The sequence below is a fragment of the Mytilus californianus genome, unplaced genomic scaffold (assembly GCF_021869535.1).
Source record: "Mytilus californianus isolate M0D057914Y unplaced genomic scaffold, xbMytCali1.0.p SCAF_10, whole genome shotgun sequence".
Taxonomy (NCBI): Eukaryota; Metazoa; Mollusca; class Bivalvia; order Mytilida; family Mytilidae; genus Mytilus; species Mytilus californianus.
This window is the reverse complement of record NW_026262582.1, coordinates 18,192,445-18,208,561: the sequence shown is the minus strand read 5'-3', so window position 1 is coordinate 18,208,561 and position 16,117 is coordinate 18,192,445. Positions and strand designations below refer to the sequence as shown.

Below are 16,117 nucleotides of genomic sequence, written 5' to 3'. Positions count from 1 at the left end.
GTTTGCAGTAGACATTTTAAAAAGCCTAAATACAAAAAATAGGAACTTTTAAAGTAAAATTTGACATCCAAAACATTTTATTTCCAGTATAATGAATGAAGAATAATGTCGCGGACACTCAAGTATGTACTATACGATTATTCTAAATTTTAGGGAAGTCAAAGGAATGAAAAAAAACCACGAAAAGATAAAGAAAAACCATACTAATCAAAGCTCTTGAAATCACACGACATTTTAATTTAATTAGATAATCTAAGTGAGATCATGTAAGTGAGATTAAGCGAGTTGTAAAAAATCTATTATATCGTCGAATCAGATATCATTTAGTGAATGCAGCGACATAGGATTTTTCTTATAATATTAAACTAAACAGTTATTGGAAGTCCTGGTACAAAAGTGGGTAAATATGATACCGGATTAGACGGATATAATTGAATGTGACTCGAATTGCCCGCAAAGTGACCTACTGAATAGCTGCCATTGAATTGCATATGAACAAAAGACTGAAACGACATCACATTTCAGTATTTAGACAAACATTAACAAACAAAGTTATACAAAATGAAAGAGTAATATTTCCTCCAAACATGAAGTTAAAAATAAACACTAATCATTAGAGAATCCTATAAAATTCTTTACCTCTGTTTTCATTTTTGACACAATATCATATTATACAATTCAAATGAACACACAAATACAATTCTATAAACTGAAAATATTGATTTCAGGATATAGACGGACCAACATCAATGCAACAATACAAATATAATTTAATTAAGAAGTCATTTCTTGTCTAAATACACCAAGTATAAGTTGACCATTAAAACATTACGTCTATCTTACCTGAACATGTCCTTTCAATACTATTTAAAGTAACGATTATCTATTATCATATGAGGTAAACATGACAAAGATATTTTTAGAATCGGGAATTTGAAATTCTAAGTTTAGCTTTATCGCTGTGGTTTGTATTTAATCCTTTATCTGGCTATACTATTAATGTTTAGAATCAAATGAATCAGGAATCTGAAATTCTAAATTTAGATTTATCACTGTAATTTGTATTCAATCCTTTATCTGGCTATACTATTAATGTTTAAAATGAAGTAATTATTTACATAGGCGACAACAGTCGCCTTTTTTGGGTTCTGCCTTTTCACTATAAAAGATCCGTTGAAAAAACTGTCAAATTCAGAATTTTCAACACCTTTGTGTGTGGATAAAACTGCAAAACACATATGGTGCCCTCAGATGGTGCCGCAACTTTTTGATAGAAAAATGGCATTTTTTAAGAATTTTCGGAATAGTATTAATGAAGAACTCCCCTTGCTTAATTTTGCACAGAATTTTTTCTCATGACAGTTTCCTCTAAATTGGTCGCTAATTCTACATCAATAGCCAACACTCCTTACTCACTATTTGAATTTTCTTTTCTAATTATCAGGGCAGCAGAAAATAAATTTACTTCTACCAATTATCTTGGATCTAAAAACTAGGTGGCGCCAGTCATCTTTAATGACTTCCGTTTAACCATTAAGGGGAAAAATCTTGTTCAAATTTGAATCATCAGTTAATATAATGTATAACGCGATAACCACATTATTCCTTGTTTTGCCAAGTTACCATATGATATTTACACATGATGGACATTTCAATGGTGTATTATTTGCAAATGTGAATCTTCAACGATGGATAAGTTCTCACACGATATTCAATAATGGACAAACATTAGGCGGAAGATACCAAAATGAGAATGAAAGCTCATACTAGTCGATGAAAGACCGACAAAATCATAGAAATAAACGAAAAACGACAAAAGACAAAGCAACTGTCTACAAAACAATACATGGAAAATCTAAATTCTGACCAAATGTCAAATATTTTTGGTTTAAATTTTAGGCAATTTTCTCTATTCAGAATTCGCTTTGCCCTTTATTCTCTATTCACCAATATTCTCTTTAATTATGTTTTAGCGATATTTCTCTAATTTCCTTTGTTGTGCCTTGTATCCTCTATTCTGCATACCCAACCACACATTCACTTGAAATATGTTTAGGAGATGAACCTCAAATCAGAAAAGCAAAGTCAATATAGGCTCAACTTAAACAAAAAACAAGTTGGAACCTTATTTATTTATTAACAGAAATTAAAATGAAAAAGTATAAATATAGAAAAAGACTACCAGATAATTAAAGAAATCGTAAAAGCACTAGCAGCAATGCGAATCTATTCTATCGTATCAACCAAAAGACAAATGAATAACAAATGTATTTGATAATTGATTGTCTGTCTTTGTAATTTTATAGGGTGTAGAAGCGTTGACCGAAGCACATTTTGTTTTAATTGCAAATCTTAGTACATATATGTCACGTGTTATGTCACAATGATGTCATAATTTAAACATTTGCTAAAATTAAGGCGACAGTATTTTATCGAAGTTTTAAATCTCATAAATGGATTGAGAAGAGACAAAAATTGTAAATGAAGATAGCACTTCATAAATTTCGAGCATCAAAAGAACTTTCCAGGATTTACCTTCACCAGAAATGCTCAAATTAAAACATTTAAATACGTAAAAACGTCAGGAGCAATATGACGAAAAAGGACCTACAATCAATATCTACACTCTGCTAAGTCTAGCTTTGCCTGACGGAGTTGTTATCGTAGTTTCTTAGAAAGTTCTTTATTCACAAACGTGGAATTAAACAAAGTATCTTATAAATCATGTCAATACCAAGTCATTGATTAGTGAGCTGATGAAGCAATCGTAGGCCTAAACCAAAAGTGTTCTACAAAAACATTTTTTATTTCTATTTTCGTATTTTTATTGAAGGGAGGAATTCGCCCTTTTGCTATATCCTGTAGTTTCTACAAATCCCAATGAATTGCACAATTATCGGCTATTGTTTGTTCTTAAAGAGAGGCGAAAGATACCATAGGAACATTCACACTCACAAGAAAAAGAAAAAGTGACAATGCCATGGAAAAAACGAAAAACGATCAAAAGACAAACAACAGTATACAAAACACAACATAGAAAACCAAAGACTGAGCAATATGAACCCCATTAAAACCGGGTTGATCTCAGGTGCTCAGGAAGGGTTAGCAGATCCTTGACATCACAAAAGTAAGAACTTAATTCCTAAGACACCTATAAAATGAAAGAATGAACATTAACTCGTACAATAACCACCATGACTCCAAAGAATGCAAATTACCTACCTTGGAACTAACATTAAAATATACAGTTACTTCTCTTTGTGAACATGACGAAAGCACTTCCTCCGGACTTAGAACGTCACAGAATGCATCCAAACCTTTGTTCTAAGGTTAACAATTGACTTAAATTTTCAATGACACGCAACAATTTCATAGGCAAAACTATTGTAAAGCTTTAATCCACTTTTCATCAATACTTTGCACGTAATTGTACCATTGAAACATAAGGTAAAAACCCGAGATACATATAATTACTAACACTACCGAAGTGTACGAACGAAATGGCGGGAAATTGCCAGTCGGCTAATATTAAAAAAATGGAAAACCAAAAACATCCGGTCACTTATGCGCATTAGTATGATTCAATATGCGGTTTCTATAACACTCTTCCGCTCACGCATGCGCAGAACTTAGTTCGGGTTCTTTGATGAACGAAATCCTATCTGACGTCATGAAACCACCTCCACTTCTACACTTCACACCAAAAATCAAATTGAACTTTCCCTATAAACTTCATATTTTGGATAGGTCACGAATGGAACCTTCAGTGATTTTTTGCAAGGGTTCTTTATCGTGCAAAGATCGTGTGACACTCACTCTACACGAGGCATCAGACACAGTTGAAAGAAACCAGAGGGAAATATAAAAAACAAGACAAGTTTATATGAAAAAAGACTAACAGACTTCACATTACATAACACACACTAATAACATGATTTACTATACTCTCAAGGAAGAAGTTGTTTGGAAGGGAATACACATTTATGCTCAGGTGAAGTCAAAATGTTGCTTCAATAGATTATGAAATAAGATGTTATGTTGTACTTGAAAATTCTCTATCAATTTTGATGCAAGCCCGCAAATCATTGATGATGTCAATTATAGCAAATTATCGCCATGTCTCAAAGTTGTTATATCAGTAACAAATCAGCGTAATTTTAAGTTATATACCGGTCGTATCTTAATTGAAAATGATCTTTTTATCACTGTCAGCAGTTGTATCGCACGTGTCTCGATGACGGCTTATGCCATTTTCCTACTTATTGTCCCGTTTCAATTTGGATAAAAAAAAAAAACAACATTTCCCTGGACGTATCGCTCTTATACCAGAATTACTTCAATTTTTTTCGATTTTGGTAATATAATATGCTTACCTTTCACATGATAGCATTTAGGATTTAGATGAAATTTTACTTTGCTATAGATTTGATTTTTAGTCATGTATGTGAATCCTTTATGGTTTTCTGGTTATGATGTTTCAAAATCAATGGTAAAACTACCTGTACACATTGGTTTTATATATATTTTTCATATTTTTGAAATATGTAATCAAATCAGTAATGTTTTCAATGCTTTTTATTACTTCTAATTGCCAGAGGGATTTTGTAGATGAATTTCATATTTATTATAATATACAATAAAGCTCCGAACAAACGTTTTGGCTGAAGGCATCTAGGCTTACATTTTTCATTTAACTCGAGTCTTAATCTCTTTCAATTTTTTAATTTCATTAAATTATTTACAGTAAAGGTGGAAGATAACACTACAAGGAGATAACTCTGTAAAAATCAGCTGAACGTTTTATTGTTAAGGAAATATTAAGCTTCTCAATGATCAAAATTAGTGTTTGTCAAACTGCTATATATCCAATGAAGTTTTTCTGATAAAGTGTGTGCTTCAAGTTTTTTGAAATTTTTATATTTTTGTCAAAGGGTCAAAGTAAATTTTTGTCAAAATTTTATGAAATTTAACGAGCCAAATTAATTTTAGTCAAGGTGTTTGGTACCACCTCAAGTAAGTTTTTATTTGTCTTCCAATGATATTCTGTTCTTTGTAATTTGAAATATTGATATCAATTATACATTTGAGACATTTTCTAATAATATTTTCATTTTACGAGTTCAAGATAACATGCACAAAATATAACATAAACATTTTGATTTGGGGGCACATGATAAAATATTACTCTATGTGCAGATATGACGGAATGCGAAATACCCATTTATAGGACCTTTGTTTAAAACTGAATTTGTATTAAGTATTTTAGGTAGGGTTTCACTCTGTCAGACATCCCTTCATTTTGATTTTTCAGAAAGACTTCAGGCAGTAAGGCTGAGATACATGATTGGTGGTTAGTTGTTATTGGCTTTCAACTAGCTTTCAACAACTGCGATTACTCTCAGATCTGTACTTTGTGTCTTTTATGTTTTTGTCAGTTGTTTTTGTGATTGCTATCGATCTGATGAGTTAAGCCTTTTCAATTGATTATTATAATTTGTTCTTATGTTGTGAAGTTACGCCACTGTCCTAGGTTTTGGGTGGGTTTGGCGCTCGCAAACATGTTTAACCTCGCCACATTCTATGTTTGCCTATCCCAAGTCAGTGTAATTCTGTAATTCAGTGGTTGTCGTCTTTTGCTGTATATTATATTTGGTTTTCTGTATATTGTTTTGTACAGAATCAGGCCGTTTATTTTCTAGTTTGGTTTGTTTTACATTTGTCATTTCATGGTCTTCTATAGCTTACTATGCGGTATGGGGTTTGCGCATGGTTAAAGAACAGACGGTGACTCATAGTTGTTTTTTTCTACTTTACTTGGTCTCTGCTGGATAATTATGTGATTTGCAATCATAGCACTTATTTTCTTATTCTTATATCGTTGATATAAAATTACAACAAATGAATGAAACAAACTGGTTTTTAAGCATCAGGGCAGTATACTAATATAATAATTTTTTTTTACTTATATCAGTTTTCAGTCGACATCAACTGATAAAGTTTGCTTTTATACCGGTATGAAATAGCTAGATGGTTCTACTCAAATAACATTTATTTTACAATTATTATTCCAGAAATAAAGTTTTAAAGGAAAAAACTCGGATTTGAGTGGTTTAAATAAAATATTTATCTGCCAAATGATAATGTTCCTTTCAAACGACATGCATATTGTCCGTGGATTTCTTTAGACATGTTTTAACTTCATGTCATATCATGATAATGGCAGATCAGATTGTAATGTTTCCGTCAGAATTTGTTTTTTTTATTTTAAGTGAAAGCGACATAGGGCCTGTCACATCATATGCATGTACAATCTGTCCATTGAATATTCATTCTATTTAATATTTTATTTACGTTTCAACTTATGAATACAATTACATAATACAATTATAAAGGATACATTTTTTTTTATACATAAGCCAATCTGTACAGATTTATGAGAGACGATAACAACTAAAACAACATGTATACACATTAATGGTAAAAATGTACAGCATAATTATTTACTTATCATTTACAATATAAAACTTCTCGGCGTTTTTTCAAAATAGAAATTCAGGTTTTGGTACATAATTTAATAATATCTTGATTCAAAAATAAAAATACCGTTTTCTGACAGTCTGTAAAACTATTAAAATGTTCATCAATTTTTAGAGATTCAGTAAAAAGTATTTGTCTAAGATCATTATAAACAGGACAATGTAAAATGACATGATATTCATCTTCAACAGCATTAAAACTATCAAAACAACATAAATTAAATACAGTTAGTTGACTGCACAAGTCAGCTGTTATACACTTGTTTGTTGATGGTGTTGCCTCTCTTTAAGATAAGGCCGCAAACGCTGATTGAATTTATCATTTTATTTCGGTGTTAATTTCTCACCTTTTTATAGCATATGTGTCCTTAGGATAAAAGAAAATTCCGTATCATCCAGTTTTTTTTAAGAACTGCTTAACACCAAATTGACCTCAGATATGCAAGTTATGCATTGACTGGTACAAATCCAAGATTATTTATAACTGGCTGCTGCTTTGCACTAAGCTTGACCAAATCCTAAACAATTCTCAACCGTGAGGCTATAGCTATTTTTTCTTTGCGTTGCGTCAAGTCGAATCCTCAAAACCAAGCAATCAGTCTGCAGGAAAAAGATGAAAAAACAACACAAAAATAATAACACACACATAACCTTCCCATACTCTAAATTTTAAGGCTAAAACTTGATCTGAATAAAACTGTTTAGTGTTGTTAATCTTTCATTCACATCTCAAATATGCCCTTTTCAAATATCTAAGAAGGAGGTGTGGAATGTTTGCCAATGAGACAACTATCGACCAGAGACCAACAGACACGGATGTAAGCAACTACTGACTAAGGTCGACACACGGCCTTCAATAATACGCTAAGCCCATGTCATTATTTCAATTTCCTGAATAACCTATAATTCTGACGAATAAGGTCAGATGGGAGAAGACATATAATACAAAAGTCGAAAATGCAGATCTTTAGAATTCTTGATATTTCGGAATTTGTAATACAATGAAATCAATACTTTTTTGTAATTCAAAAACCCTAACTTCTGTTTGTCGTTTCTACTCCACACAGTTCTATGTAATGTTGTAAAGCAATTTTATAACTCGTTAGCGGATTTTGCCAGTAGTATAATATTACAGAATATAACATAAAATACTTGCATTCCCAAGTTCTTTAATACAATATGCATTATATGTATATTCTATGTAAAAGAACAGTTTAAATCATCAATGAATAAATTAACAGACAGGGTGCATAATGTTCTCCCTACTTGACTGTAACCATAAATGGAAGGGAAATGAAAAATCGTAACCCAAGCAATCGGCCTCTAGCTTCACAAACATCAATTAAGACTGATAATGTTTTCTTAAATATCTTTTCCTTATTTTGCTTTTTTCAAACTTAACAGCCGTAACTTAAAATTGTCATTTTCATACCGATACAAATTTGTTATGCTCACACATTGTTGTCGATATGATGGAACTCTATGCGACTGGCGTACAAGTGAGAGGGTTAGCTAGCTATAAAACCAGGTTTAATCCACAATTTACTACATAAGGAGAAATGCCTGTACCAAGTCAGGAATATGACAGTTGCCTCCACTCGTTGGATGTTTTTGAGCTTTTGATTTTGCCATTTGATAAAGGACTTTCCGTTTTGAATTTTCTTTGGATTTCGGTTTTTTTTTGTTGCTATTTTACTTTTTTATACATTTATATTTTTAGTTTAGGTTTTAGTTAAATTTCGATTTCGAGTAAGAACTCAAATTGCACTTCGAATTACATGTGAAGTTCAAATTCGACTGGAAATTTAAGGCCTGTTATAATTCTTGTCTGATGTTACAAAAAGGGATACTTCTGTAAAAAAAAAAAAAAAAAAAAAAAATGCTACGGGTGTAGTAATGTAGCATACTTACCCTTCATATAAAAAAAAACCCAAGAAAAATGCCCAAAGTCCTCCAAGAACATTTTTGACATTAAGATGTTTTTTCTGAGAGTTCTTGAATTATATAAACTGTTATACATCCTGGTATCTTTGAAGATATTTTGTAGAACGGCTTTAATTGCATATTCTTTTCATCACACATTACGTACACGTTCATTTGCAAAGTGGAAGATTTTTTTTTGGACAATTTTATGCGTTGACAACGACTCATGGAGGTTTGACAAAAATAGTTGCCAACTTTGAATTTTATTTGCCATTTGATATAATTCAGAGATTTATTGTAATCAAAGAACAACAAACAATCACTCTTCTAGAGCACTGTGATTTATCTTGGACCGTATATTGTCTTTGGTACATTGTGTTATGACCATAGATGAATAGATTGGTGTCAAATCTCCAGTGACTAACATATGATAAATTTGAGATATTTTAGAAAATCAGAAATCTGTCCAACTCATTTTTGGTATTAACATAAAAAGGACGAGGATCTGCTGTCTTTATACTGATTACTTTAATTTCAGAGACATCCTTCTCAAATGAATAAGAATTTCTAAAATCTGAACTCATCAAAAGAAGACCCTGATAAATATTCAGGGGATTCTAATTTTTTGGATTTAAATTTTATTCCTAAGCTTACAGATCTGGAAAAGGATATATGCGATGCAGATATTTCAGAATCTGAGTGCGTTAAAGTTTTGAAAACATTTAAAAATAATAAAAGCCCTGGTACAGACGGGCTAACTGCTGAGTTTTACAAATGTTTCTGGATTGATATAAAAAAACTTGTTTTAGAAAGCTATGAATATTCCTTCGAAACCGGAACCCTCTCAATAGACCAAAGACGGGGTATTCTGACTCTTATTCCAAAGAAAGATAAAGATAGAACACTCTTGTCGAACTGGCGTCCTCTTTCTCTCTTAAATTTTGATTACAAATGATTAGCCAAAGTTATTGCGGAAAGAATGAAATTATTTCTTCCAAAACTTATAGATCCGGACCAGACGGGATATGAGGCTGGTAGATACATTGGTGAAAATCTACGACTCATTGCTGATATTATATTGTTTACTACTTTAAAGAATTATCCAGGGCTTATATTACTAGTCGATTTCGAAAATGCCTTTGATACACTAGAATGGAAATTCATTCAAAAAGCATTGGTTTGTTTTAATTTTGGTAGCAATTTCAGGAAATGGGTCTTAACTTTATACTCAAATATATCTAGTCTTGTCGTTAATAATGGATTTAGTTCTAGTCCATTCAAAATTGAGAAAGTTGTTCGACAAGGGTGTCCTTTGTCTCCTTTTTTATGTATTTTGGCCGTTGAACTGCTGGCAAGAAGTATTCGTAAGAACAATCAGATATCTGGTATAAAAATAGGGGATACTGAAATAAAAATTTCACAGTTGGCTGATGATACCACTTGTTTTTTGAAAGATGTATTTTCCGCGGAAATTTTATTAGATTCCTTCAACGATTTTGAGAAGTGTTCAGGGTTAAAAGTCAATTTTTCTAAAACCGAAGCAAATGGATTTGAAGAAATAAATTTAACAAAGAAGGTTCCCTTCCTATTAAATGGACAGATGGTTTTAAAACCTTAGGTTTAAAATTTAATGCTTTTGAAGAAATGGTTTGTTCTAATTTAGATACATGCATAGAAAAAATGGAATCAATAATTAAACTGTGGAGGATCAGATACCTTTCCTTGATCGGTAAAATTGTAATTCTTAAATCACTTGCAATATCGAAGTTTATTTATGTCATTTCATCTACACATGTACCAAAATCTTAAGTTATTAAAATACAACGTGACATTAATAGTTTTTATGGAATGGTAGTACTCCGAAAGTTAAATCGGAAGTTATTCAAAAGTCTCCTAGCGAGGGGGGACTGAAAGCCCCAAATTTGGAAGTACAGCTGTTATCCTATCGTATTATGTGGGTAAAAAGATTTCTGTCAGAACATGACTCCAAATGGAAACATTTTTCCAAAGCATTCTTCCCCCTTTTTGATTTAGAGGATTTATTTATGAGCAGATGAGAATTTAATATTTTAAATTTAAAAGCACCTCTTTTTTATATAGAAGTGTTATCTGCTTGGAAACGTTTCAAGGGTATTTTCATCCCGTTAAATGCATTTCATGTTAGAAAAGAATTTATTTGGTTCAATCCGTTTATCAAAATTGACAGAACGAGTATTTTTTACAGATCTTGGTACATGAAAGGCACAAGGTAAATCAATTATATTGTAGATGATAAAGGGGAATTTTTGTCTCAAGACGCTATTAACCAAAAATATAACCTGAATGTTACTTTTGTAGACATTCTATCTATTAAACTTGCTATACCACGTGACTGTTATTACAACAACACATGTCACCTAACAGCAAATCATTTGGATTCGTTTTTGAGCATGAGAATAAAAAAAAGCCTATCAGTAAATTATTTGCTTAAGATATATATTCACTTTTTATCGATCGGGGAAGTATTTCTCCTATTTCACAACAAAGGTGGGAAAAAAGATTTAATATAGAAATTAGTGACGAAAAATGGAAAAATATTTATTCACTAGCTTTTAAATGTACTATAGAAAGCAAACTACAAGCTTTCCAATATAAAATGTTACTCAGAATAGTCTCACATAATTATCTTCTTGAAAAATATAAACTTTCCTTAACTAATGAATGTGTCAGTTGTAAAGAAATAGAAACTATAGAGCATAAATTTTTTGAATGTATAGAAATAAAACAGTTTTGGAGAAAATTTTCTAATTGGTGGTATTTAGTTTTTGGAGTAAAAATATTTTTGAATAAAGATAGTGTCATTTTTGGTGTATTGAATTCTGATAACTTAGTTTTAAATTATTGTATTCTACAGGCAAAGTATTACATTAATTATGTAAAGAACACACAATTAGACAGACTGTTAATATCTGTGCAAGCTTTTCTTAAATTTTTGAAAAGACGTCTGGAGATATTAGAATATTTATATCTTTCTAAAGACAAACACGAGTCATTTGTCGACAGATGGGGAGGGGATTTATGGAAGTTATTTAATTAAATTTATTTTTAATCTGATAATATATTTAATGTATTCCAAAGTATTTTCAAGATGTATCATATACTGAGCATTTACACCATCAACTTGTAAATTTTTTACTATGTCTTATTCGCATAATATCAATAGTATAACAATGCCATAAATGTCATGTCATTCACTTATGTCTTGTAAAAATGTATGTATGCACTATAGTTTGAACACCAAAAAGATCAATAAAAAATAAAAAAAAGAATATATATATATACATAAGTTTTACTCTCATTATTACGAATTGGTTAACAAATTCGATATATTTATCTCTACTCACTGGCGTCATGTTTTTGCAGTTTTGGGGCATTAGATACCAGGTCGAATACTAAGTTTTGAAAAAAGCAAAAAATTCAAAACGCATCTAAGGTTAGCTTTAACTGACGAGCTGTAACTTCAGCTTTTGTTTACTTACTCAATTGTATGACTTGGATGCTTATATACAGATAACAAAAGGGTTTTATAAAAGATAGTTTCTTCATCTCAATGTAGCCTATTTGTAGACATATTGAATATGTCTCGATTTTGCATTTTGATAGACATCATATCATGCATTCGTCTTGCATTGTAAAATATTTATCGACAAGGTTCGTTGGAATATAAAAACACACATCATACTAGTTCGGTGACCTGTAGTTGTTTACTTCTATGTCATTTGGTCTATAGTTGTCTTATTGGCAATAATACCACATCTTCCTACTTAAAAGCAATATTTACAAAATAATACTCTAATGGTTTAACAAAATTTCAAATAGGTAAATGATTACTTTTCACTAACTACAATCGAGAGTCGAGAGACGATGACCATTTTAAAGGGGTCTTCTAAAAATGGTAAACGCACTTTATAAATTCCGACGGTTTTTCTGGATGTACCGTCATCAGGAACGCTCAAATCCGAATATGTGAAAGCTTAGGATGTATTAGAACCGAAACATTTGAATAGCTATATGACAAAAAAAGGACCTGAAAAGATAACCAAATCAATCTAAGGTAAACTTTGTCGGAAGGAGTTGAAACATTATTTTCTCAATAATTTCTAAATTTATTAACGCACAATTTAAGAACGGTTTGTTATCAATCATGTCAATGCCGTAGTACTGCATACTCAGCTGATGATACCCTCGGGGACTGATAGTCCACCAGCAGTAGTATCGACCAAGCGCTATACAAAATATAAACATCACTTTATAAATTACATGCGTCCGAAACGCTTTTCAGGATTTGCTTTTATCAGGACCGCTCAAAGCCGAATATGTGAAAGCTAAAGGATGTATTAGAACCGAAACAGTTGAAGAGATATATGACAAAAAGGACCTAAATATAATAGCCAAATCCATTTAAAGTGAACTTTGCCTTATGGCGTTGAAACCTTAGTTTCTAAATAATTTCTAAATTTATTAACGGACAATTTAAGAACGGTTTGTTATGAAGCATGTCATGACTAAAGTACTGACTACTATGCTGATGATACCCTCGGGGACTGATAGTCCATCAGAAGTAGTATATTCCAAGCGCTATACAAAATAAAAACATCACTTTATAAATTACATGCGTCCGAAGCGCTTTTCAGGATTTGCCTTCGTCAGGAACGCTCAAAGCCTAATATGTGATAGCTCAAGGATGTATTAGAACCGAAACAGTTGAAGAGATATATGACAAAAAAGGACCTAAATATAATAGCCAAATCCATTTAAAGTAAACTTTGCCTTATGGCGTGAAAACCTTAGTTTCTAAATAATTTCTAAATTTATTAACGGACAATTTAAGAACGGTTTGTTATAAAGCATGTCATGAGTGAAGTACTGACTACTATGCTGATGACACCCTCGAGGGTGATAGTCAAGAAGCAGCGATATCGACTGCATTATGCAAAGTCAAATGAAACCTTATAATTCATGAATTCTAATTTCTTCAGTCAATTGAATTGTGCCAATCAAGCACATAGCTCAACTATCAGATTTATTTTCCAGCACGGATGACGCCACATTGTACGATGTACTTTATAGCACTTAAGTTTGCGAAAAGCATGTTCGACATTCGCGACATTCTCAAATGCGACGTTTTTTATTCTTTCATTTTGAACGATTTCTTCATGTTTAATGACGCAATTTATTTCTTTTGTAAGGCGTCATCATGGGTAACTGATAGCTTTTATTTTACCTGCTAATATATAAAGGTTTTCTGCGAAATCAAGTCCGTATCCTACTTCTGGCATCGAGTTAAATTGTTGAGCATCATTTTGGTGGCCAAGGAAATCACTGCGTACAAGTTTTATGTGGTTTTAATTTATGTAGTTGTCAATCAAAACCTGGGTATGAACACATTGCATATGCCTGTCTCCTGAATAAAACTGTTCTTGTCACTCATTTTGCGGGCAATAGATTGCATGAGATGTACAGTGAAGTGCCGCCACCGCTTTTGGTAGACCTGGCCATCCCCCTTGTAGCGGGCAATCCAGCAGAGAAAATATTTCCCACAACAATGTTACTATAACATCAATTGTATGTGACACAGTGAATGAAAAAAATATCATACAACAAAGACAGAATTAAATGACACGGATAAGTCGAGTAATACTGACAATTATGAAATATCTTATTATTTATAAGTAAAATCGTACATGTGACCGACAACGAGTAGGAGGTCAACAGTCATCCGAAATTTATGTATAAAACTGGGATTATATTAATCAATCAATTTATCAAATTTATAAAACAAAATTTCAATCGTGATTAAGATTTACTATTGTACGTACATATCTACCTACATAAGGCCTCAGTTTCTTAAATTTGTTGAACGATCACTTAAATCTACATAGCCTTTTTTATACAATGTTTGGATTGGTCTAAAAAAAGTACCTTGATATTTTTCATTTTAATCGACATGACCTGATCTAACACTATAAAATTAAGCTAGTCATCAGTAACATTAAGCATTCAAGGACACCCTCAAATACTTTGGATACATTCCAATATCAACACCGTGAGAAGCAATCTTGAATTGATTTGGAATCGACTATACCTTCAAGTAAATAACAATTCATTAAAAACATACGCATTAAACTAACATTCAATTTGTTGAGTAGAGGTTGAATAATTCAGAGTTTTTTTCTTTACTTGTACCAATATATAATTATATCAAATGTGCAATTCGTCTGACCTTTGCATTATTCACGACTAACAGAATAGCGTTTTGGCTGTTAACATGGTTAAAATGTTCCGATGTGTTTAAAAAGTAAACTCACTGTGACTTTGAGATGAAGAACAGCGATAAAAGCGCTGTTCCTTTGCTTATTGTGTGTTTTTTGCTGTACATGTACTGATTTTGTGTCATGGATGGATACCCCATATCCTTTGTTTTTTATCATATAAAAGTCTTTAATTTTTACAGCGTGTTAAATTATTCTATAACAAAACTAAATGGACATAGGCAAACATGTTTCATAACATTAACGTTACCATTTTTGCTGCCCAAGATGCGCTTTTCGGAACTAACTGTAGTGTCATTGATGCTCGAGGCCAAATATTTGAATATCAAAAAACTTGAAGAGCTTGTTAAAGTAAGCAAACATTGTAAATGCATAAACTACTACAGTTTGCCCGCTTTTAGATTTGAATGTTGTTATTTAATGTTTTGGCTATATAGGTACCGGGAAATCGTGACTTTCAGTCAAGAAGACGCATATTTAGATTTTCAAAGTGGAAACAAGTTGGTCACTCCCGAGTCATCCTTGTTCATTGACAGAAATTATCAATGAAATGAAAAAAAATCTCCATACCTTGTCAAAATAAGCGCAAAAATTAAACAGTCATATACACAAAAACAGCTTTTTCTGAGACTGTCCACAAAAATTGGAATTTTGATTGGGACATAAGTCAGAAAGATTCCTGATGTAAATAAAAAGTATGCATTAGTGCCATCTCTATCCGCACTCAAATTTTAAATATATAACGTTCATCATTCGTTTTTTGAAATTTCATTCAACAAATGTGTATATTTTGCGTTTTGGTGTAATGAAATATGACATACTTTACAAAATCATCTTCAGAACAGGTACTTCTTCATTGATTGATCTTCCATCCGCTTCCTCATTGACTAATCACCCTTCAAGGTTTACTCCACCATTTTCTTTGGAAAATGCCTGTAAGTTAGGAATATGACAGTTGTTTTTCACTTGTATCCGTTTATTTATAGCGTTTGATTTTGTCAGTGTTGAACTTCCCCTTGGAGTTCTGTATTTTTGTTACAATTTTTTTCTACTTTTCAATTCATCAATCGCCCATCAAATTCTTCAAGTACAGAGTGATCATTTGGACAGAGCGGCAACTGTGATTACCTCTGAAGATTGCGATCTACGACCACTTCCGAAAGAATCGAAGACTGAAAGGAAGGATGCAAAAGAAAAAGCCAAGCACAATGCAACTTGCCCGGAAAAACTAGTTGGCATGACCGATTCATAACGAAGCAAGTGCCAAAAACATAAATGATTTTTGGCATTTTCTCATAATTTAATTGTGATTCTGATTAACATAAACTGATTATATTTGTATATGAC

The 16,117-nt window shown here is 31.9% G+C and overlaps 2 protein-coding genes across 3 annotated transcripts in view; one reads left to right on the top strand and one right to left on the bottom strand.

Annotated features, from left to right (window-relative positions):
* The window catches only part of LOC127717715 (uncharacterized), a 66,677-nt gene extending 65,809 nt beyond the window's left edge, over positions 1–868 (bottom strand). The window contains exon 1 of one of the 2 annotated variants that reach the window (XM_052223483.1): positions 844–868. In XM_052223483.1, the coding sequence (XP_052079443.1) occupies positions 844–851 (8 nt within the window). In that variant the 5' untranslated portion in view covers positions 852–868. The remainder of the gene's footprint in view (positions 1–843) is intronic. The other variant, XM_052223484.1, reaches the window with a different exon arrangement.
* LOC127717716 (Krueppel-like factor 6) overlaps positions 1–16,117 on the top strand; it is a 177,913-nt gene that overhangs the window by 134,031 nt on the left and 27,765 nt on the right. The window lies entirely within an intron of this gene.